General features: G+C 44.9%; 1 protein-coding gene across 1 annotated transcript; it reads right to left on the bottom strand.

Annotated features, from left to right (window-relative positions):
• Positions 1-1,136: 1,136 nt before the first annotated feature.
• On the bottom strand, positions 1,137-24,583 carry ATP6V0A4 (ATPase H+ transporting V0 subunit a4). Its single transcript, XM_064730464.1, has 20 exons — positions 24,467-24,583; positions 23,928-24,006; positions 23,068-23,162; positions 21,856-21,981; positions 21,378-21,472; positions 20,483-20,609; positions 19,915-19,997; positions 15,137-15,230; positions 14,363-14,575; positions 13,939-14,089; positions 13,041-13,180; positions 12,621-12,778; positions 12,080-12,173; positions 9,557-9,675; positions 8,338-8,554; positions 6,634-6,741; positions 4,602-4,736; positions 3,523-3,640; positions 2,336-2,507; positions 1,137-1,299 (listed from the first exon to the last, which is right to left on the bottom strand). The coding sequence occupies exons 1-20, from the start codon at positions 24,581-24,583 to the stop codon at positions 1,206-1,208; spliced, it is 2,535 nt and encodes an 844-aa protein (XP_064586534.1). The 3' UTR covers positions 1,137-1,205.
• Between the last annotated feature and the right edge of the window lie 241 nt (positions 24,584-24,824).

Genomic DNA, 24,824 nt, shown 5'->3' with positions numbered 1-24,824 from the left:
TTGAGGCCCCAAGGGAAAAACTGGGACTATTGCTTGGCTTGTCGCTGTATTTTCTCCCCTGTCACTGTAGCTGAAGGTGACTCTCAAGCCTGAATACTGCACAAACATAACCTGTGATGAGTATAACACTGTGTGTCCTGCTGGGAACACTCCCATGTGGGTTTTTTGGTGGAGCTGGATATCAAGGCAGTGAGTTTTGAAAATAAGGGCTTGTTCGGTCACAGACCTTAGAAGGGAGCACTGTCCACTTCAAATCCCTTGGTGTACTCTGTTTTCTTTACATATTTCAGGTTTAAAAAAATCATAGCCTGTTATGATTAACATTATTCAGTTTGAAGGATTAGTAATTCATGAATATTTCAGAAGATCGCAGTACATCAGTACTTCAAATTCACGCCAACTGTTTTGATTCCACTTTTCTTTCTGTTCATTAGATATTAGCATTTCTGCACAATCTGCTTTAACAAGCCATCTTGAAAAATACAGCACATCTTGCATCTTCAGTGACAAACAAGTCAATCGAGATAAATAAAATGGCTGCCAATGTGGAAATTTTTGTTTACACAGCTCAAAACTAACACTTTTGTTAAGTGATGATGTGTGTACATTTCTATAATCCAATGCTGTCAAGCCCTGGAGCAAATCAGATAAAAAGGGGGTTGTTCTAGTAAAGCATGTAGAAAATTGCAAATCTGCAATACGATCTGTCTTTGAGATGGTTTGCATTGTGTGCTAAATGAAGGGTTGAAATCTTATAAGGGACTTAATTACATCATATGATCAACCACACACAAAACATATTTTCCTTGGAAAGATATATACCACAACGACAGGGCAGCAAATGGAGCAGAACGCATGTGAGTCGATTGTTAATAACCAATTTAATTCCAAAGCTGCATCTCCTCTTTTCAACCAAGCAGTAGGCAGCTGACCCCATCAAATGCTGAGGACCAGGAACTTGCAGACATCAATGGAGTCTTAGCCAAGGCTCCAGCCAGACCAGCTGATACAGGTTATCTCTTAGGGTTAAGATAAGATAAGGTGATAAAGGAGTATATTGGAATGCAGCTAGGACATATTCATCTGCAATTCTTCTTTCAAGGGCCATGCCCCATTCTCTTTCATCCCATCTATCCTACTCTGTGGGTAAGCCACCACAAGGAAACAGAGGCAGGTCTGAGGAGGGAAACAGTGATGCACTGGTTTTACTCTTCTGCAGTGCCATTGATGATGTGATTGAAGGAGAATGGAGAAAATTTGTACCCAGCTCCCACGTAGAACTTGTTCTGAAATTCCACCCTAGGGAGGAGCAGAGGGAGGCATCAGTATTGCCTGTAGGCAGGACCAAGAGGCTGAAATACTGCAACCATGGGAAAAGTGAGGCCACAAGAAAATTGCTGACTCTAAGCTGCAAATGTAGGCCTTTATGGGAGCAGCAGTGAGACACAGGCAGCCCAGGGAGCAACATGGCACACATCAGCTCTGACTTTCTGTGGAGCCAGACTGGAAATGTCATCATGAGGCCAATGAGCAGAACCTTGCCTGGTAAACCTGCTTCTAGAAGCTCTGAGAGCTGGGATAACCACCTGCTAATTATACTGGAGGGAGACAGACACTTCCTCTTCCCTGCACAATGACAAGCACCTGGACCATGGTTTGGCAGTGTTTATGATTTGTGCTAGGACATGGTGAAAAAGGCCACAGCTTGGGGCTCAGGTAGAACACTGAGTTAGGGTGGTGGTGAAGGGTGTTTGGTCACCTTGGTCTTGCTCACGTCTGATGGTGGGTCCCCATCACTTTCCTTGCCTGCCCTGATGATCAGTTAAGGCCGACAGGGGCTAACTTGGAGCTGGTTTGCCACAAAGCCTAAGCAGCCTGAAGCTCAGCTTGGGCTGATGACACAAGCACAGACCCAGGTTTTCATCAGGTTTTGCACTCCCAGCTGAACTCTTGCTGCCCTTGCCAGCTGTCTTGTTAGATCCTTGGGTGGGATACACAGCCAGTGGTGTGGCTGTGCTGCCTTCGGGCCTTGTTGTGCAGGACAAAGAGGCCTCAGTGGCTCTGCATGGTTACCAGGACAGAACTGCAGGTTGCCATTTGCCTCACATGCTGACAACCACCACAGGTGCAGGAGGACAAGCAGGTTGCTCCAGGGAGCAGGTCAGAGCAGGGATCTAAGCTCCCTTTGGAAGCGCCTCCCTCATTCATTTGCCAAAGAGAACCAATGGTCTAAAGCACTGGCACGGCATGTCTGACACTTGTGTCCAGCTGTTCCCACAGCCTTGTTCCCTCCCAAGCCTGATCTGGAAAAGCTCCAGAGGAGCCCTGCCCATACCAGTGCAGACGCAGGGCATGCAGAAAGGCCGAGAGCCCCTCCATGACCAGCAGGATGGCCACCGTCAGCACCGCAAACGCCGCAAAGATGATGAAGATGGCGATGAGGCCTGCCCAGCCGCTGCTGCTGAGCCCATTGTGCATCACCATGGTCCAAAGCACCTCTGACAGCTCTGCAGAAGGAAATAAAAGGAAAAAAGTGCTGAGCAGCAGCTACAGACAGACATAGCATGCAGTCTGCCAGCTCACCCCCTTTTCCCAGTTTGTAGAATATGTATGCCCTTAGCTAAGCTTTTTAGTTGCTTTATTTTATTTGGTATCTGTTCTGCATGTAAAGCTAATGTGTATCAACTTCCACTCCACTCTTACTAAGCTTATTTCTGTGCCAAGAAGTACAGCTCAGCCCTGTCAATCCACGGCATGCCACATCATAGCCCCCCTCCTTGCCCCCCACCCCCTTTCTGTTTTCCTTTTTTTGTGTGCACAATTCTTTAGGGCAGGTGCAACTCCTAGCCAGAGGCATTACAGCAATATTAATAAAAAGCATTTTAGAAAAATTAGAAACATTGAAAAATCTAAGTTCCAGCCTCAGGCAATTTCTAGTATTTGAGCATCTGTTTTTATCACAAACCAAGACAAAAGACATTGAAATGCTGTACATTTCTCATGGAATGGGATGTTCCACTGAATGTTTCTGGGAAAAATCCCAGTGAAAATGACAAATTCCAGAAGCTCTTGAGCCAGACCTCTTCTTTCTTGTTTGCTGAACAGAATCAAAATTACTGTTTCAAGTAATTTTGGCATTCATCTGCATACCCTAAGGCTACAGCAAGTGCTTCTTGGGAAAAGCAGCTATGGCTTCCATACTGCCTTCACCTCCATGGAATGTACTAGACAAGTGGGCTGCACCTCCCACCATGCCACACACCATGAGGGGTGACTAAAGAGCAGTGCAGGAAAAGGGGCCCCAGCCAGTGAATGCAGTCAGAGCTGCCAGGGATAACCTCTGAAAACTGAGACGCCCACCATGAAACACTTGGAGTGATCTAACCAGAAGCAAAACATCCTCACACATAAATGTCCACAAGGAGAAGCTTGGATTTCATGAAGAAGTTTGCAGCAATAGTCAAACACCAGCAGAAGCCATGACCAGCATGGTGAGGACACTAAAGGGGGACAATCACTCACGTGCATGGGCCAAGCTCAGCGCCCAGAGTCGCAGGTAGGAGGCTGTGTTGGAGATGCAGCCAAGGCAGTATTCAATGGTGTGGATAGCTTGGTGGACAAATATGTCTCCAAAATTGAACTGAAACAACATATAGAACCAAAAAAGCTTTATTAGTTCTCACTTCAGGGCTTTCTGGTTAGCAGAGCAACACTCCACCAAAGGCTCTTTTCACTGCTTTCCTTGCTACGTCCTGAGAAACACAAAGGTATTTCCCAGGAAAAGAAACTGCTTTGAAAAGTGTCACTTCTCTATGATCTTCCCATACATTCTCACTGAGGAAATACAATTCCAGTGAAAACTAAATGTTTGGGGAACAGCTCACATTCCACTCTTACAATTTCAAATCCTTAAGTGTCAATCCAGTTGCTGCCAATCTCTGCAATTTCTTATAGAGATAGATTCTTATGTAAAATAGGGGCTTTCAGACTATCTGGGCATACACATTTTGGGAGATATCGCTGAATAACTGTATCTCATAATAATGAATAAGCAAATCTGTGAAGATTCCCTTTGACTGGGAACAGCCAGCCATATCCACACTCAATATTGTTGATACTCCCAACTGCTACAAATATTTTTGTCACTTTCTCCTGTGTTGTTCCCTACTGTAGAAGCTCTTGACAATATCTGCCAAAGGAAGGATTCTCTCCCTAGTCAACAATTCTGGCTGCCAACTTTAAATGCTTCTTTGCAATTTAGAGAAAGGAAAGCTCACTGACTCTTGGGAAAGAGTTGACCTTCTCTGGGTGCAATGTGGAACAGAACAACCACCCCTGAGGAAGCAAAACCCAGAGGTTTGTAAAAGCTTGAGTCTTGCAAGAATGTGTGCCACCACCAGGCAAAACCAAAGGAAAAGTTTAGAGGAAGTAATTCAATCAAAGTTCAAACCCTATTCTGTTTGAAAACACAAATTGTTACAACAGTATGTGTTGATATCTTGTTAGAAAGAAGGGCTGGCAGTTCTGCAAAAGTCTTCTGCTTGACATTTGTCTTCTACTATTGTGTTTGTCTGAATAATTTTCTGCCCAAAGTTTCTTACCTCTTCATCCTCACCCTCATGTCCTCCATGGCCACCACTGTGGCCTCCCTGGGAAGCTTTCTTGGAGTGATTGGTCTCTGGGACATCTGCCTCATTTTCACCTCCTGAGTTTCCTGAGATGGCTTGAGAACGGAGCTTTCAGAAACAAAATGCAGTATGCTTGGTTGATACCAAAATGATGAAGTCCATGGCACAGAAGTCCCTCAATAACCTCATGATGGGTAACAGGTGAAGGATTATATCATGAACACAAAGAGTTTCAACAATAGTCATCAAGGACAACAGAAATAGAATATTCCCACCAAATGGCTAATAATACCTAAATGTTTTCCATCCTAGAGCATTTTCCAGTGATTCCAACTATATTGTAGCTAGTTTCTAGTGTCACAATGCACTCTTTGATACCATCATGAGAAGACCCATCACTTTAAGCAAATGAGAAAACCAATGTACTTTTAAAGCTGATGATCCCAATTAAATGGGTGCAAATCAAAGGAATTAGTGTCAAGCAAAAGAGCAATGAAGCCTAAGAGGATCATATGACTTGATGAAGGTCACACAGTTCTTGGATACAGGCAGAAATAAAATTCAAAGCTCTTGATTCATTTTAAATTGGCAAAAACCTTGTGTCAACTTCTCTACAATTATTATTTACAGGACTTTTCTAGAGGCCTGATCTAATAAGTCCTATTATATAGCACAACCAAATAGAGACCTCATGGCTTCTGTCAGGTTCTGCCTTGTCACCCTTTATAGCCTCCAGCAGGTTTCATGGGAAAGGTCTCCTGTCAACATATTGTTTCCTAGTACAGCAATAATGATTGTCACACCAGCTTTATCTTTGCTTTACCTGAATGTCAGCACAGAAAACAGACTCTGCTGCAAACATATAAATCTAGGGCAATGTAGGATGTGATCAGACAGCTAACATATGAAAATTAGGAATAGAAATATGGGGGCACAATAGGAGGTGGGTAAAACCTGTCAGATGTTCCTGGCATAAAAGCAGGAGATGGAGTCAGCCATGTCAAGCCTTCATCCAAATCCCAGAAGAATGACAAAATAAGAAATTACAGTGCAGAGGCAGGGCTGAAAAGGTCTCCCAGGGACCTGGCTTTCAATTATAGGTCAGAAGTGACTGGGTTGGAAAAGGTCAAGCAGCAAAACCAGCATCTCTTTGTTCAAATGGAAACATCTGTGCCCTATAAATGGTACTCCAGCCACTAACTCTAACTATAAAGAGAAGTAAATCTTGACTGACAAGTAAAGTCCTGTTAGTGCAGTGATGGAGAGAATTAATGATCAGCTGGGAAGCTGCAGCTGCCACAGCTGTGTGTTGGGAAGCTGTGGGCAAACCACAGAGCCCATGGGAAGGAGGGCTCTGTTAATGTGAAGGCAATCACTTAAGGAAGAAAGAACTACAGAAAGCAGGCAACAGCTTTTAAATCAAACCTCTCCTTCAAGCACTGTTGCTCTCTCCACAGCCAGGACTTTCACAGGTGCCCCATTTCTACAGAGAGCAAACTAATGGTTAGTGGAGATTGTGGACTGACAACTGAGGTATTTTCCCTGTCTTGCCTTTACCAGCACTTCAATCTTCTGAATCTTCTTTGATTTTGGATACAGCGGGTAAAAGAGCTTGGTGTCAGCTTAACAAATAGGGTATGTCCTTGCCGGCAAAGCTCCTGCTTCCTGGGAAATGTTTCCTTCACTGGAGATACTCAAAAGATGTCTGGACACAAACCTGAGTAATGAGCCCTAGGGAACCCTGTTTCAGCAGGGAGTTTGGACCAGATGACCTCCAGTGATCCCTTCCAAATTTAGCCATTCTCTGATTCTAGTTTAGATGGTTTAGAGGTGTCCATACACATGTCCTGGGCATATGTGGCGTAAAGCACACTTGGAAATTCTCAGAGAAAGCCTGAGCTCAGAGAAATGTAGAATTACATCACTGCAAAGAGTTTTTGGGGTCTGTCTCCCCAGCTTTGCCTTTGCAGCACTGAATCCCCCCCAGCTGATCCACATCCCTTACCATGCGCTGTGCTTTCTGGTGGTTGGCTCGGAGGATGAAAGGTTTAATGAGGAGCATCCAGGGAACAGCAATCAGAGCAAATATGACTAAGAAACTCTGCACTTCTTTCTAAAAGACAAAACAACAAGAGCAAAAAGTTGCTTAACTTCATTTAGACAAGTTTATGGTTAGAAAACTGAGTCTATATAATGGTAATTTTTTTAATACAACAAATACAACTCAACTCCCTGTTCTATTTGTTGTATTTGGCTGTGTATCCTCTGCTCATGAGAATAAGAATAAATGTATAGTGCTCAAGGCTCCAGAAAGCACATTCAGCTAGAGATGGTTGGAGATCTGGAGATAACAGGCTTTCATGCTGAAAAGGGTTAATTTACCAAAATCTCATGCTACTGACTTGAACCTGGCTACTCAGCATCCCAAGTGAATGTTCTAACTCTGAGTGAGTCAGTCAGGCTGCCTGGCTTTGATCAGTGTAGAAAGGCTGCACTAAGAGCCAGGTCATTCATGTCTTGCCCTGGATTTACTCCACATCTGCAATTCCAGAAGGAATTGAATCCCCATAGCTTGGGTTTGGTAACAGATTGTCCCCACAATATAAGGTGTTCTTACACTGCAGTATGGCACCCCTGTTGCTGTCCTGACAAAACTGTTGGTACTTTCAGAGAAGAGCAACATCAAAACAAACAAAGAAAACCTTAAAGCACAACTTCTGCATTTTTTTAAAGCTGGCTCAGATGTCTAATCACCTCATGATTGGGCTCATACAATATTTTCATTCAGACTACCCCGGCAGATGGTGCATTCTGTTCCTGGTGGGTCAGGGGGACAGGAATATAGGAAAAAAATTGACACCTTGGGAGAGCTTTGGGTTGTTAAAAAGCACAATGTTATCTGAAGACTTTTTAAAGGCTGGGAAGACTGTGTCTTTCCAAACTCCCCTGAATCCTTAACAAGTTTTCTGGAGCTGATCAGGGCTCTCTACTAGTTCTGACTCACCAGCTGTCCCTAAAATTGAGCTCATGTTGGAATGCCCAGTGTGCAACTGTATAGATGTGGCTGCACACATGTGGCTGGAAGCAGCACTTGCTTGCAGATTATTCACTGATGCTGCTGATGTAAAATCAATCAAAGAAAAAAAGTGCATGTTCTGAGAATATAAGTAGAGATGACTTTAAAATGAGTTTCCTCTTAGGGGATATTTTTTGCTTGCCTTTTTTTTTAAAGTGAACTCCCAAGAGGAGTTATTTCTGACAAAAAGCTGCCAGAAAATCCTCTAGCTACTTCTACTTTTCTAGGTGAAAATGTCAAGTATTAAAGCTTTCCAAAGATGAAACAGGAACTTATCTTATAGGAAGAAAGGAAGATGTCTCTAGCATTGTGACCAGACTGCAGGACAGCATGCCTGCAATACACAGCTTTGTATCTCTAGTCACACTTTGATTTTTTCCCCCCAATAGTATCTCCCACTGCATCATTATTCTTGTCAGAATGACACTAGGAAAGAGATTTCCTCTGCATCACTGATTGATAGCTGCTATTCCCTCCCTGTTGACAAGACCAACACAAATACCAGAAGAATAAACTTTACTTTTGTGACTGACACTTGTGATTGAGCTTCTGAGTCTGTATCTTTGTGCCCACTCCCCACAACACCCACTGCAAATACAAAACTACAGTGGATTCAGGCTGCTTGGTCCTTACCTGATGCACATACAATGGAGCATTTGAGGTGTCACCATAGTTGAACAGAAACATGTTGATAAAGTGGATGAGGATGCTTGGTGCACTCTGGGATGAATGGACATCAAAACGGCACCATTTGAAAATAATCATGAAGACCAGGTAGCCAAAAAGAGAGATAATAAAAATCATCTCTGGAATGAACTGAAGGACAATGTTTATGTAATTCCTGAAGTAGCTGGAAAGAATCAGGAAAGAAAACTAGAGTTAATACACTAGATATTAATACAAGTTTGCACCCAAGTATGGAAATATTTAATTTTTGGAAAATAACCTAACAAATTTACAACTATCACTAGCCAAGAAAGAAGTCCATAATTACAAGCTTTATCAGTGAAAGCCATTGTTTAAATACAGAAGCTCTGTTATACTGATTATCTTCAGGTTTTTATACTTGACCCACCAGTATCTCAGCAACTCAAAAGATTATTACACCGAAATAAAAGACAATTTTCAAAAAATGTCTTATTCACAAAGTTGAACCTTATATGCCAAGAAAGGTATATAATTATGTATAATAAATAATATATATATATATATCATAATATATATACTATAAATATATACATTTATATATAATATAAAGGTATACAATTAGATATATTTATTATATGCCAAGAAAGATATAGAACACTTTCTGCCCTTGAAGGTCACTATATACACTGCAGCTTTGGAGAGTCTCTCAATGCAATAGTATCAGCCCCTGCACTCTAACACCATTTTTTATTTGCTGTTGCAAAATGTAGATGAGTACACCCACAAATCCTGACCAAGAGCTGCTAAGCTAGGCAAAATGCACATGCTCTGCAAGATTTCAGTGTGTTTTGGTTTAGGCCAAAAGAGCTTGTCTTTCAAGGGAAAAGTTGTCAATAGTGGGTGGTGCTACATCTTTTTAATTTAGTGTGTTTCAATATTTCTGAAGAATATAAGAAAGTAAGTTAAAAAGAGAGTTTATTGAAGAAAATACCTTGAATGTTATGGCTATCCTTTGGACTTAGCACTGTATATTAACCATTGTGTGAGTCAGTCAGTGTATGGGACATTTCTACCCACACCAGGGAAAGGTCAAAATTCAGATCATCTCTCCAAAATATGACTTTCTCTCAGTGAAGGACACCAGTTTAGTGATGAGGACTTGTGTGCTGCTGCTGCTGCAACAGGGTTGCTGAAATGAACTTACATGTGGTTGAAGAGACTGAGTACCACCCCAAAAACCATGTGCACAATCCCTATGACGACCGACATCTTCATTTTGTAGGAGTTCAGGAAAGTCAGCTTGTTTGTTGCAACATTCCAGATCTTTGGGTAAAGGAACAAGGAGAGAGAGAGAAGAACAAGATTTTCAGGTGTTTGTTCAATAAAAGGTTTGTGGAAGTTGTTGCTTTAGCACCATCAATTTATTCCTACCAGTTCCAGTAAGAGGGTAGCAAGGCACAGAAATCTAGATGTTCCTTTTATTACTTTTCACTCTGCCAAGGTATTAATCTAAAATGTATAAAGTATTAAACTTTTAACAAAGGAAACAAGGATTTAAAATGATCCTGTAACTTTACTTCAGTCCTCCAGAAACCTCTGCAGAGGCTGGTAGCAGAACCTAAATATTTTCTGTGTCATTTCCTGTCCTTAGGCTGAGTCATCATCTTCGGCAAAAGTGGAAAGGCATGAGAAAATCCCTCCTGCTACAATCAAAATTAGTTCCACCCTCACCAGAGAAGCACTAAGAACAGAGCATTATCAAATTTTTTGTTTGAACAGAAAAAACTCTTTTCAACTCTTTGGCCATGGAGATCAGCTTACTGCCTGCCTCTCTGCACTAACTTTTTAGTTATGTTAGGACATAGATCCCTTCTCAAAAGTCCTGCCTTTTGTATGCTACAGAGCTTCAGGGTTGTTTCTCCTTTTTTCTCAAACTTCCTAGACCCCAAAGTCTTCTGTCCTCAGAGACAGTAAGTAGAGACCACTTTTCAGACACTAAGTATAGTACTTGAAGAGAAAGGAGGAAGACAGGATTATTTGGAGGGTGAAACATGAGCTTTTCGTGTTTGTTTGACATGTTTTGCCTATTCTCTGGATACCAAAGAGATTGTCTAGCTTCTCCATATCAGGGTGACTTTTTTCCCAAGATACAACTCAGTCATTCCATCAAGATTTGCAAAATGCAAAGAGCCATCCATCCTTCAGGGCAAATGACACAGATAATCTCCTCAGAGATTATCTGGAAGCTGGTGCTTCCCGTCCACCCCTTTGCTTCCAGCACTTGCTCAGCCATTCTTCCCTCCCATCCTTGACTTTTACACTCCTGAACAGGGAGAAGCCAGGTTGGAAGAGGTCTAGGTCAACCTAAATTAGGGCAACATGCAGAAAACTCAGCTGCTTCTGGCATGGTTTTCTGAACCAGACTGCCCACATCCTGTGCAGAGCTTTAGAGCTGAGTTTATAAAAAACTGACTACAAGATCAATGTCTCTGAGAACCAGGGGAGGACAGAACTCCTTTGGGTGACCAATTGAAATGAGAGTGCAACCAGCAGGGATGGGGGTTATTTGACTAATATGAAGATTGAAGCAGGAAAGGTTGATGTGAAAAAGTACATTTCAGTACATGATAAAGACAGAACAACAAGAAAAAGAGAAATAGGACAAAGAGAAGAAAATGTGGCTAAGTTAATACTGCCATTTATTTCACATTCCATGCAACAAATAGACTGCATGAAATTTGGAAGTTTGCCTTCAAACTGATGAGCAATCTCTGGAATGGCTTAAGTACTCAAGTAAGGAAACAGAGTTCAGCAGAAAACAAACTGTAGCACAAGACCACTCTCCAGAAAAATCAAACTTCCTTCCTGCTTACTATTTTGCTGCTGCCTGTGCAGAGCTGTTAGCAATATATCAATTGCTAATTGCTAAAGGAAAGCATCAGAAGGACTGATGAATGGGGGGGTAAGTGGTGGTTAATGAAGTTGTATTGAATAGCGTGGTACCTGAGCATGATGCAAATAGTGTGGAATAAGGGGTGGAATGGGCTGATTTTGCCTGGGTTAGAGACATTTTTCTTCATGGTGGCTGATTTGGGGGTGTATTTTGGATTTGTAAACACAGGGTAGATATTATGGAGATGTTTTTGTTATTGCAGAGCAGGGTTTACACAGAGCCAAGGCCTTTGCTGCTTTTCATGAGGTTGGTGAGGAACTGGGGGGGCACAGGAGGGTGGGAGGAGACAGAGACAGAGCAGGTGACCCAAAATGACCAAAGGAATATCCCAGACCATATGGCATCATGCTCAGTGGATAAAGTGGAGGGAAGGAGGGATGTTTGGAGAGATGGTGTTTGTCCTCCTAAGTCACCATCACATGTGATGGGGTCCTGCTCTCCTGGAGATGGCTCCTCCATGGAGGAGATGACTTAATTCTTTACTTGTGTGCACAGCTTTTGCTTTCCCTGTTAAACTGCCTATATCTCCACCCATGAGTTTTCCAGCTTTCACCCTTCCAATTGTCTCCCTGATCCCACTGGTGGGGGAGTGAGCAAGGGACTGTGTGGGGCTTGGCTGCTGGCTGGGGTGAAACCACAACAACTATATAAGGAACAAAGAGCAAGAAGTGAAAAGCACAGCTTCAGGAGAGAGTGCAGGGAGCTACTGATGTACCTGATATGCAGAAACAGGATTGAAATACAAATTATCTTAGAGCAATTTAATTTAATTACCGGATCTATTCCAAATGGATACGGATTTCCAGAGTAGACTCCTGGGGTTGCTGGATTCAGCTGAAGCACTGTATTTTCTAGAAGCACATCATTACTACAAGAGAAAAGGGAAATGACCTTTGCAGTTTACTCTCTCCATCAAAGCCCACAGTATATTTATGTGAGGTGTGCTGTATGTACTACAGGATATCTGTAGCTGACTCCAGCCTTTCTGTGACCTGTTATCCTGCACTTTTGTGCATGCAAATGGGCCCCACACAATGGCAGCCTCCCTCACACTGATAATTCTCTATGCATCAGTCCTGGACACCTGCAGATTTTTATGCACATCAGTGCCTGAACAAACAGGCGTGTTCCCGGGGACTCTGCATTTCCATTTCAATAGTGAGTTCATCTGTGTGTGTCAGACAAAACCTCTGATTCATTCATGGCTGCATCCACAGCAGGGAGCCTTTCCCTTCCCCACACAGGCAGTCTCTCTTTCCAAGCCTACATGCTCCATTTGGTGTGTTTTTACTTCCTTCCTACATTTAGCACTTACTTCCAAGTGTTATTTTTAAACATGGGGATGATGTGCCAGGAAGAACCAAAGAAGTTGAATGATTTGGAGAAGCAGTCATTGTAGATGAAGCCAGTGTACATGGAGAATATGCCCATGAGCAGGATCAGGTAGCGCCCGCTGAAAAAGGTGTTCCAGATCTGCAGGGGGAGAAGGCAGAGCCAGTGACCAAAGTACCTGCAGGCCCATCAGTCTGTGGGCCTCAACCAACAGCAGACATGATTGTACTAGTCAGTGTATATACAATTATTCATAGAAAATTTTGGGTCCCTTGGGTGTATGAGTAGGTAGAATTGCCAAACCTCTGCCTCACAGGTATTTTTGAACCACCTCCACACAGCCCTTGGGAGGCTGGATGTCCCTTTATCCAGTGGGGCTGATGAGCCTACCCCTGGTACTCACCTCATTAGTGCTTTTCTGGGCCAGAAGGCTCTTCTCATTAATGACCATCCAGAGTGCAAAGCCCAGCATGACAGCGCCGTGGCCACAGTCCCCAAACATCACCGCAAACAAGAAGGGGAAGGTAATGATGGTGTAGGGAGCTGCAGGAGGGAAAGGCCAAGAAGCTCAGCTCTCTCTAGACAAAAAGGCCTCATCAAAGGAGCAGTCTACCCCAGCAGGCCATTCCTTACAGGTGCTGCCCTAAAAGGCCTCCTCAATTCCTCCCCTACACACCAGGCAGTCAGATCTAGTGCATAACTGGCTTTCCCATCGCAAAGAATGTTCAGTTGTATGACCTGTACCTTCCTTGCAGTTTTATCCTTTACTTCTTACCTCACCAAAAGAAACACCATGTGTAGACAACTGCATTCTGCTTTGCAACACAAAAATGTATTTGAAGGTTACTATCATGTTTCTCAACCTGTTCAGCCTCAACAATCTGAGTTAATCTCACCCTTTCACATAGGCCCCCATTTCTAGGTTTCTACTAATTCTCAGCAGTCTGAAATTCTCTACCATTGTTTCAAACTTTTGTCAGGTCCTTTTGGCCTTCTTAGCCTCAACACAGTTAGCTCAACTTACATTTCCCTTATGAGCTTGTTCTTTTCCTCAGACAAGCTACCTCACCATTTGTTCTCCATCCTGTATTTGTATAGTTCCTTATTTCCATCACAATCATTCATTGAAGACCAACAAGCAAATTCTTTGCCTGAGAAAATCCATGCCTATACACCAAATAGTTCCAATATGGCTAAGATTTCTCAATCAGCAGTGAGTACATTTTTTAGGATAGTGAGAGAGCTCAAAGGTTTTACTTTGTCTCATGCAAACCAGATGTATGTAGCTGAGTGTTTCTCACCTGGGTTCATCTCCCTGTAGTTGCCCACACCGTATGCATCCACGATGTTCTGAAACCCAGCTGTGAACTTGTTGGTCCTGTTGAAGGTGGGTGGTGCCATCTTGGTGTGTATGGCAGTGAGGATGGGGGCAATTGTGGAGCCACTGCGTTCCTGCAAACACAGTGACAAGGACAGACACAGAGTGGATAGAAGAACTGGCCCCACAACACCACTTCTGGATCAAGGGCCTGTCACAAACCTGCTAACATTTAATGCTGACCTTAAGCTCTGTCAAAAAATGAAAGGTCAAAAGACAATGGGACAACCTCAACTTAGAAAAGGGAGCTCCACATTACAGTACCAGATCTGTCTGAACATATGCTCAACATATAAACAATTCAGTGTGGGTGAGAGCTTCAAGGACCCAAACTGTTGCTCTCTTACCATTCCTTGATGGAGAGCTCTTTTTATCCGGTCAGCATCAGCCACTGGGAACCAGATCTCTGCAATGACACACTGCTGGGTGACATCGATGTTACAGCAATTTAGGATGTGGTAGATGGCCTTGATTTTCTTCACCTTGATCCCCCAGGCCCACAGGTTGGCAGCTGCCTCATGCAGCAGTCGTTGGCGGTGGGACTCAGTTTGTGTTATCACCTGTAAGCACAACACAGGGCAACACTCAGGACAGGGAAGCACAGGGGGAGGAGCTACTCAGTTAACTGGAGAGGGTTGATGGAAAGGAACTATTTGCATAAATGTGGGGTATCCTGGAGAGCAGCATCTGCAGGTGTGGACACAGGATCACTCAACACTAGGTGCACAGTGCTGCTCACCAAGAACTCTCTCTGCATGGTCCTGAGTCACTCTAAGTGTAGAGGAGACCACTGGGGGTTACTTAGCAGTGGGATTGGCTCCCTTCCCAGTTGCTTACAGACTGGCCACATCCCACCATGTGCTCCCAAGCTGGCATTTCCTGCAGGCAGCCACAAACCTGGGGAATATCACACTCATGAATAGAACTACAGTTCATGGTCTTGGGACCTCCACGCATCATGTGGCCACCACAGTGCTGCTGTGTAAGCGAATGAGGGAGATACTGAGATACGGTGTCCGGAAGACAACCTGTATGGTCTGCAACATGGTTTCAGACAGGACAAATATCTGGGCAGGTCCCACTTGTAGGGTTCAGTCCTCAGTGAAGCCACTGCCACTCACTGTGTTTAAATCCTCGATTCTTGTGTTGACTCCATCAAGCATTTCTCGGCGCTCAGTGGCAGACTCCGGACAAGGATAGACTGTGGCACGAAATCTAGCCTCAGTAAGAGAGAATTGAAAAATACCTGTTATTTAATGTAAATTTTATATAAAACCTGACTGAGTTTTTTTTCCTTTGTACTCTCAGCTCAAAGGCAGGGACACTGGACTTCATTACGGACCCAGCAGTATATTCACATACCACAAAGTGACACCTGGTCTCTCAGAAAGGTGCAAATAGGTACCTTTATCCCTTGATGAGAATAAGAATCTCTTCACCTGCTCTAGCTGAAAAACTCTCCTTGTCTGAGGTGATATAAGAACCTGATGTCAAACAGAGGTCATGTAGACACCTCCCTTCTGTCCACAAGCTGCTTAAATTGAGATTCAAGGAAAACCCACCCTGGCAAAGGCAGCCTCGCTAAAGCAGTAGCCAACAGATGTCCCTGTTGCACCGAGGTTGGAAAAATACCATGTGCCTGTCTGCAGTACCCTCCTTCAGGCACTGGGAGAAGGCATCAGCTGAGCCACTGCTGCACTGCAAGCAAACGCCCTTTGTGCGGGCAGGCTGCATAAAGTAAATAACCCTGCAAAAACAAACAAACAAGCAAGCAAACAAAAGGACGGTATTTTCCTGATAAAATAGGAGAAAGGTTGTATGCTTCTGGTCCACCTGCTTGCCTAGACACCTTGGGAACAAGGGAAGGATAGGTGAAGGGTTTTAAACACCTGAGAGTGTGCCTGTTACATCAGCTTAGATAACTAGTATGAAAGCTTTTATAAGCTTACCCCCAAGGTTCTGTTTGGAAGATTCAGTGGTTTTGTTTAGTGTGGTATAGGAAGGACTAATGTGGGATTCTAACATGAGTGAATGTCTTGGCTCCATGCAGGTACTGCTTCAGCTGTAGCACAGAACTCGACCTTCTCTAGCACACCTGCAGGTCACTCTGGTGCAAAGGTGCTTCCACCAGCACAGCACACTGCACTGTTGGACACCACATGATCCCAGCACAGACAATTAGAAATGAGCTGCATGTCTCTCTGAGAAGTGTGCAGCTACCTGTCCTGCCTGCAAAGCAAGTCACAGAGTACTCTTCATGCACAACAGCAGGCACAAGAAGTTCCCCCCAGGACCTTATGGGCCACAGGGTGCACAGCTGCTGCTCTCTGCCTGCAAGCCTGGGCTGAGCTGAGGTGCTGCAGTAACTAAAATAGCAGACATCCCTCCTTTTTGTTACTTCTTGGCTTGTTCAGTGATATCTAGTGCATGCGCCACCCCTGCCGCTTTGATACTGCCCATCAGATCTGCAGGAAGAGATCCTTCCTCTTTGCAGAACAGAGATCTCCTGCCCCTGACCTAAGGCAACACATTTCCACCATCCTGCCGTGGATATGCTGAGTAAGGGTTGCTGAAGGGCTGGCTTTCTGCACATGAGATGAATTAAAAGATGTAACAGGGTCATAGGGTTCTATCCCTGTTAAAGAGACAAAAATGTACAGGCTCTGTGTACAGATAAGCATCATTCCCCGGCCTCTGTTTAAGCACAGGATATTTTACCACCTACTCTACAAAATCAGTTCCAGCACACATACAAGTGAGTACAGTTGCAAATTGAACAGAACATGCTGCAGTTTCCTAGAGATCAGCCCAGAGCTGTGTGTAATGACAGCACGTGCTCTTCAGCTAAACTTCCCTTTCCAGAATCGAATTTCTCCTCACTCAACACCTGGTATTCATTTCCAAAGGTTATTCACCCTACCTAATTATTTCCATCTTCTTATTCTTCACAGCTCTTAGTTCATCTTTAATAAGGATTTTTAATCAAACTTGAAAGCCTATTCCTCCATGCTGTACAGTTCCCCCATTCCCAATAACGTTATTGCAGCAGTGCTGCTTTGATCTTTTAACAGCCATTTTGCATACTGAGTATCAGCTTTGCCCTAATGGCACAGACATCTCTGAAAGCTCCAGGAGAATTCAGCAGGGAATCCTTACATTGATAAACTCAGCTTAGTATTCACATTAGTACTGAAGCAGCCGCAAGAAAAGGAGGAAAAGAAAAATTCTTACGTTTTCCTCCTTCCTGCTCCCTCTACACCTTTCACTAATAAATTTGTGCATGGACTTAATGCTCATGAAATTGGCAGACTAATGTTAGCAATTAGAGTCAAGCAGGGACTACAAGCGTAACCTGAGGCACACAGCTCTGCAAACAAATCTTAGCCTGCCTTGCAGGAGGCTGGCTCAGACCAGTCCCATGATTTTTGCAGGATATTTACTTGTCATGAATGATGACTTAGAGCTAACCAGAAATATCCTGCTGGGGCTGGAACGACACTGCCATCTGCTTTACGTGTAGTCATGCCTGCCTTAAAGGTGGGCCAGAGTAAGGTGGACCAGACTAAGGTGTCTTATTGTGGGTACCAGGGGTGGCTGATGGCCCACAGAGCACAAAAGGAGGGCCAGAGGATTAATACATTTAGAAATCTGCCACACAGGCAAACATCCATATAGATGGGCATATTAGCAACCAAAAAGTTTTAAATGAAGAAGGAACATAAAAGATGACTTCATTAACACTGCAAAGAGTGTTCTGTAGATTTGTCTTTAGTAGGTGTAGTTTCCTTCAGTTAGAAGGGCCTGAGAGAAATTAGTCTAAGTTTCTTCCTACAAACCTACCACCACATACATCTGCAACACTAGCTCCTAGAAACTTTGCACATCACAACGTCCCTGTTGGGTCCTAAGGTTGATCCCCTGAGGGATCTGCTCACATTTCCAGCACTGCCTGACCCCTAGCTGCAGAAGGCTGTGCCTATGGTTTGGGGAATTTTGGTGTCAATCAACAATGAATATGTTGACAGGCATTGCGTTGCTTTCTCTTTTACTCCCATCCCAGGAAAAAAAGTTTTTGGCTTTTGACTGCAGGGAATTTTAAATGCTGCATTGGAAAAAAAATGACATCCAAAATGGAGAACTTTCAGCACTCTATGGGCAACCCCAGCCAATTCTAAAAGTATGCCATGACTTGCATGACACAGAGGCAAATCCAATGGAAAGCATTCCCCACCAGCAACTGCCCATGCAGAAGGGGAGAAGAGGTCTGAACAGCATTTAAAAAGCAGGCAAAGAAATGAGACATAAAAGGCATGTGGGCCTGATGAAGCAAGTCCAAAGAAGGGCCAGGAAGATGCTCAGAGGGATGAAGCACCTCTGCTATGAGGAAAGGTTGATAAAATTGGGGTTGTTCAGCCTTGAGGAGGAAAGGTTCCAGGGAGAACTTACCACACCTTCCAGTACCTAGAGAGCCCTACAAGAAAGCTTTAGAGGGACATTTTACAAGGGCAAGTAGTGACAGGACATAGGAGGAATGGCTTTAAACTGAGAGTAGGCTTAGGCTGAATATTAGAAGAAGCTCTTTACTGTGAGAGTGGTGAGGCACTGGCACAGGGTGCCACAGAGAAGTTGGGGATGCCCCATCCTTGGCAGTGTTCAAGGCCAGGCTGGATGGGGCTTTGAGCAACCTGGGATAGTGGAAGGTGTCCCTGCCTATGGCAGGGGAGTTGAAATGATCTTTAAAATTCATTCCAACTCAAATTGTTCTATGATTCTATTATAGGCAGGAAATTGTTATCCAGGAAGAGAATGAGGCTTGCTGAAAACTCAAAGGTCACCGGCAGCAGCAGTCTGATCCTGCAGAATGGCTATGGCAGAACTTCCCGTATGTCTGAGCTACTGGATCAGAAATCAGTGACTGAGAGCTGGGACTCTTCCCTCATGTCCATGACTGCTTCACAGAGAGATGCCACCTCAGGAGGGCTGAATTTCCCTCTGGATGGTCCTTGCCCTGCACTGCTCGTAGAAGGTACCTTGGAGGGCCCCATTTGCTATGCAGGAATTGCTAACAGTCCCCAGGGTTCTGTCACTTCTTGGGACTGAAGTCAGTCATGCCAGCTGGATGAAAGATCCACCTGCTTTTATTCTGATGAAAGGCAGGATGTAAGGAAAGGCCTGCCCTGAGTGCAGATGTCAGGGAAGAGGAATTGCTCAGCCTCTCCCTGCAGGCTCTTGGCTGGCCTTGCCTGGCTGAGGAGCTGTACCTGAAATGGGCTTGGTGACAGCAGACAGATCCTCTCATCAAATCTGATTTACACTGCAACAAGGCTCATTGGTCATCAGTGTTATGAAAGAGTAACAAAATATTCAGCCTGAATTATCTTTTCAAGATGCTTAACAGGGTGGAAACAAGTCAGGTTGTATGAAGCTTTCATTTCTCTCCTGGGCTCTGTCTCTGATTACACAGATATTGCTCAAAGGCCTTGGGAAAGGGTTGAATAAACTACAGCATCATCTTTCTATGAAGAAATGCAGGAAGTCTTTAGAGCAAGTTGAGGATTACCATGTTTCCAGTCCTCAATTAGGGACCCTGATTTTCAGGGGAAGAGTGCTGAGTATTTTTTTAAAGAATCCCCTTTTAGATGTTCCAAGTAAAAAAACCTAGCAGCTGAAGCTCCCAAGAGCTGAATGCCACTTTGGAAAATGTAGGATCTCTAGTTCCAAGTGTCAAGGTGATGGATGTCTTTCATGATTAGGAGCAGCAGAGCTGAGGAGGGGAAGGGAGGTTGGTTGCAGAGCTGACAGCTGGAGATCTGAAATCTAGCTCCAAATTCAGCCAGCCCAGACTGCCAGTAACCACCTCTAGGGGAGACATTGTGGCTTGCGCACAGGCCTGCCTTACCCATCACAAATCTTCTTGATTTTTTGTTTAAGCTGCTCTCCTTGATAGAAGATAATGAACACATTCTTCTTCACCTCTTCCCTCTGCAACACACAATTCAATCAGAATTTACCACACCCAGAGGCCAGCGCAGAAAAGTTGGTATCTTTTTTTTGGCAGCCTCTCCACTGGCTGCTTTCATCCCCCATCCCCAGTTTTCCAACAGCAGTGTTTTCCCCAGATGCTCTTTCAGGAAACAGGCAAGGGCAGCAGCTCTGGGATGTGGGGGAAGGAGCAAAGGGGACAGAGCTCCACTGGGGCATGGGGTTCACCCCAAAGACACCAAGGGGAACAGACCCTCCATGGCTAATTCCAGGTGGGGACAGCCACAGTCCACTTCCATGGTGGTCCCTGTAATACAGCTGCCCTGAGGCCTTGTGTGCATCAGGAAAAGGAAACCACCTCAACAGCAGCAAAAGGGGAAAGCAATGTCAGAGAAACTTCTCCCATCCTCAAACTGTCCCACACTTGCCCTACAGGCTGCCCTCAGACCTAGGGCAGAGGAAAGCACAACCAGGTTGGTACCTACTGTCACAGGGTCCTCCATGGGGGTGTCCATTTCTGTGTACCTCAGGTAAATGTTTCCCCTGCAGGCTCGCCACAGTAAACGCTCAAAGGGGATCATCCTTTCCCTCTTTATTACCCCTGCTGTGAATCTGAGCAGAGTTACAAGATAAATTAATTACAAGCCCATTCCATGGCGTTTAGGACCTGTAGCACACATGATTTCACAAGCCCTTGTTTTCTAGTCTGTGCTAGCCAGGGCTCTGCTGCTGCTGCAGGCACTTCTAGGAAAACCTTCCCTGCTCAAGCCTGGCTTTTATCTCAATCCACTGACTTTATTTTATGGCTCTTTCTTTAAAAAAAAACAAAACAACTTTCCTAGATCAACAGGCGAAGGTGAAGAGAAAATTCTGGCTAGAAATGGAAGAATGGAGAGATGCCTAAAGTCACAAAAATGAGAGTGTCTGAACGGCAGAGGCAGGAGGTAGAAATTTTGAAGTGTTGGTTTATCTTTACTCTCCTGTTTTCCTTTTCTGAGAAAGCATCGGACTGCAGCCCAGTGCAATAGAAAAGGCATGGCTTTTTCTGTGGTTAGACATCCATCCACGTGGACCAGATGCCTGAGTCCTGAAGCCATGGGTGAGGTGCCTTCAGAGAGGAATTCTCAGTCAATACCTACTGAGGGATCACTGGAATTGGTGGCCTGGAAGCAGAGGTCCATTTGTCCCCTGACCTATAACCTGACCATAGTTTTGATGACAGTTTTTGAGGACAGTCACTCTCTTATCTTCATGAAACAGCTGTGCAGAGGAGGCTGGTGGCACCCTCTGCTAAGAGGCTGAAGGAAGCTGTGCCAGTGTCACAGCAATGCAGCACAGGTGGGAAGTCTGGCCAGGCTGGAGACCATCACCAATACCCACCCCAGCTTGGCAGCTGCAGCAGCAGGAGTGCTTCTCAGCTCCAGCAGTCCAGATGTGTCTTCACTAAAGAAATCATCTGGCAGATTGGTTTCTGCCTGGAAAACATCAGTTTTACAAAACACTCTTCAGCATTGCCAGTTTGAAAACTATTTTCACATTTTTATCTTAAAAACTTTTCCCCAAAGGTAGCTTTCCATAGAGATTTCCATGGAGATAAGACCAAAGGAAAACTAATAAAAGTAAGCTATATCTTAGCAATGGAAAAGCATTAATGCTATTTTCAAAGAGATCTGTGAGCTAAGTTTTTGAGCCGCACTGACTCAGAAAGCAATGCAGGCCCCAAAGTGACTGAGGTGTTTTTGCAAACCTCATCATGGCTTGTGGTAAAGACCTCTAAAAGCAACATACACCAAATGAAAGTGCAAGTATTTTTAAGAACTTTCCACATCTCCATTGGAAGAGCAAAGAGGCCTCTCACCTCGAAGAAATCCTGGGTTTTCTTCAGCAGATGTTTGAGCTCTGTCAGCTCAAGGAAGTTCTGCTTCAATGTTTGCTGGTTCTGGTTGGCTTCCAGCAGCTCGGCTTCAAGTTTCTCCAGCACTGTCTGTTTAGGGTCCAAGCACATCCAGAACAACTTGGAGCAGATCAGTGGCTCTTTCCCAAGCAGATACCAAATCTCAAACAACAGTTTTGGTTTGTTTTTTTGGTTTTTTTCCAAGGAAGAATACAGAAATAATCAACAAATAGTTTGATAAACACTTTTTGTAGGAAGACATTCATCAATGCCAGTGCATCACTTTTCCATTGCAAACATTCCCTGATGGATGTATTGCCCTCTTCTGGCATTGGAGTTCTGGTGCCACTGACCCAAGCCCAGGCAGGGAGGTGTGTGTGTGTGTGGTGTAGGTGTCTCAGCCTGGCTGGGTATCTCTGTGGTTCCTCACAGACATCTCACACCCCAGACTGACTGGCTGTCATTTTACTGACTACAAAAGCAACCTACATTAGTTTAGGTTCATTAGCATAGGCCAAAAATTAGGGGATAACATGGGGCTGGGAATACACCAGGAAACTGAATTACTTGTGAAGCTAAAGCCCTTGGAAAGCTTGATTTTCCTTTCTAGTTCACCTTCATATGCAGCATTTTAAAATTACCCTGTCAGTAATGACAGGCATTATTCTAGCCTGCTACCAGCTGGGCTAGAATAAAGCATCCCTTGTACATCCAAAAGCCAGGCCCAAGTGTTTGTGTCAGGCCCCAGCATCACAACCACACTCCCAGCAGGACAACCAGTCCTGGGATTTTTATGCAGTGAAGTGGTCTAACATCAGGTCTCTTGGTAAAACACCAAACCCTTCTTACTCTCTCACACCAAACCCTTTTTATTCTCTCCAATTGATGATGAGGCATTCTGTGAAAGCAATACTTTTTCATTAATATGGGGGACCAGAGGGATGTTTCACAGGGCATGGTAAAAAGACTGGGCTCCTTTAGGAGCAGGCAGCAGGACCAGCCTCAGCCCAAGAGCTGAGGCAGCAACCTGGGGAGCCTCTCCCGGGTCAGGGAGAGTTGTGCCAGCCTCAGGCACCAGACTCTTCCTTGCAGGGAGGGTTCTACTGAGCACATCACACTGACAACCCTTGCTGTGCACTACCCTTCCCTCTCCTGGCTCCACCCCAAATTCTGTACCTCCATATCAATCATCTCCCGAGGCAGGGGCGTCTCTGGGTACTTTTCTCCTTTGACTATCTCAACATTATCTTCCATCTCATTTTCCAGAAAACCTGCAAGGAAAGGGCACAGAACTCTGAACACAGAATCATCCCTGGTGCATCATCCTGTCACCAGCTTGTTGCTCAGCCAGGACCAAGGCATCCTGTGGAGCTGTGACAAGATTAATTGATACATGAGTGCCATCATTTCAGTGCATATACACAGCCACCAAGGAATTAACACCCCCAGCCTCCTTTCTCAGTGGAGGTGCTGATTCCTCTGAAGTCACAGTGCCCATTCCCATTCCCACTGGCACAAGTGGAGACCATAGCCCCCTTTACTTGGGGCAGTGAGTAAGGCACACAGCTTGGCCAACAATGCCAGTTTCTGCCACTGTGGGTACAGTGGGCACCAGAGTTGTGGTGGGGAGAGTGCAGAATTCCCAGGACACACATCCACAGCACAGTGGGAATCACAACTTCTGCTGCTTGTGTTTTAAGGACTTATCCCAAGACTGAAGCCCTTGGCAGAAGTGTATGCCAACAACTGGTGTAAGAGGTTATCTGGACCAGCCCCAGATTTATCTTGTGATTTTATAAAAGCTAATTAACAGTTTTAAGTTCAGTTAACCATTTTCAAAACAAGGGCAAAAATTTATTGCCCATATGGGGTGAAGTGGTAATTAGCTGACGCATGGAAAACATTTCCAGGGGCTCAGATGAAAACATCACCATTTTGCCACTAATTCTGCTCCCCAGTGTGAGAGCACTTAAAGAAACAAATCCCACACCACCAGTTGGCAGGAAGCCGATTGCATCTGACAAGCGCTTACTCACGCAGGATTCTCTCCAAGGATTCGCACCTTCTCACTTCATTCACAAACTTTCTCTGGAAGCTGTTGACATTCACATTCAGCTAAAAACAGGAGGGAAAACAAGCCTGGGGCTGAAGGCTGCACGCGTCTGTGCTCATTTTTGAACATTAGCAGAGAACAAGTGCCTTTGGTGCAGATGGTAAACACCACTGGGTGTGAGATGGTCCTGCTGGCAGGGAAATCCCATTGGGTTACTTATGGACCTGGTGGCCTTGCCCACAACAAGAGTCACAGAGAGGCCTTCATGGAGACACTTCTGGGTCCTGATGATGCAAAGGGTGGCTCTAAGGTTGTGCAGAAGGCACAAGGGTGGGGACTCAGGGACGGGTGGGGTCTTGGTATGATGTTTGGCTTTCAGATCAGCCTTGGGGAAATCCTGCTCTCACCATGGACTTTTTGGCCTCCCTACAGGTGCATCTTTCCCAAGTGCTTTGAGGGAAGGACGAGCACACCCTGGGGCACGTCTCCAACAGCTCAGCACGCCAGCCAGGCACTACTCACATCTCTGAACTGGACCAGCCCCAGCTCCCCCAGCTCAGCCACGCAGCAGTAGGCAGCCTCCACCTGCAGGAAGAGCTGCCTCAGGCTCATCTCCTCACTCCGGAAGATGGAGGCCATCCTGCCCGCTCTCCTGTGGCCTGGGAGGCCCTGGGACTCCTCGTGGCAGCAGCAGCACTCTCTTCCTTGCCCAGGCAGGTGCAAGAAGGTGCCAAGCTCTGCAGGAACATCGGGGTCAATGAGTCAAAGTGCTGGCAGATCACCCAGTGCTGCCCATCACATCCCCCAAAAGGGTTTCTTCCCCTCCTAAGAGCCTCCCTGAACCCACACGAGGCTTCATACCACCAGGGCAGTGAGAGAT

Source organism: Zonotrichia leucophrys, chromosome 1A (genome assembly GCF_028769735.1).
Source record: "Zonotrichia leucophrys gambelii isolate GWCS_2022_RI chromosome 1A, RI_Zleu_2.0, whole genome shotgun sequence".
Taxonomy (NCBI): Eukaryota; Metazoa; Chordata; class Aves; order Passeriformes; family Passerellidae; genus Zonotrichia; species Zonotrichia leucophrys.
Note: the sequence above shows the minus strand (reverse complement) of the source record. Positions and strands in the feature narration are given on the sequence as shown.

Excerpts from the sequence above, each read along its gene's own strand:
- ATP6V0A4 (XM_064730464.1), bottom strand. The coding sequence starts at position 24,583 with ATGGCCTCCATCTTCCGGAGTGAGGAGATGAGCCTGAGGCAGCTCTTC. Across the intron at positions 8,555-9,556 it reads CTCAGTCTCTTCAACCACAT|CTACTTCAGGAATTACATAA; the intron begins GTAAGTTCATTT and ends GATTCTTTCCAG. Across the intron at positions 3,641-4,601 it reads ATGAGGGTGAGGATGAAGAG|TTCAATTTTGGAGACATATT; the intron begins GTAAGAAACTTT and ends ATGTTGTTTCAG.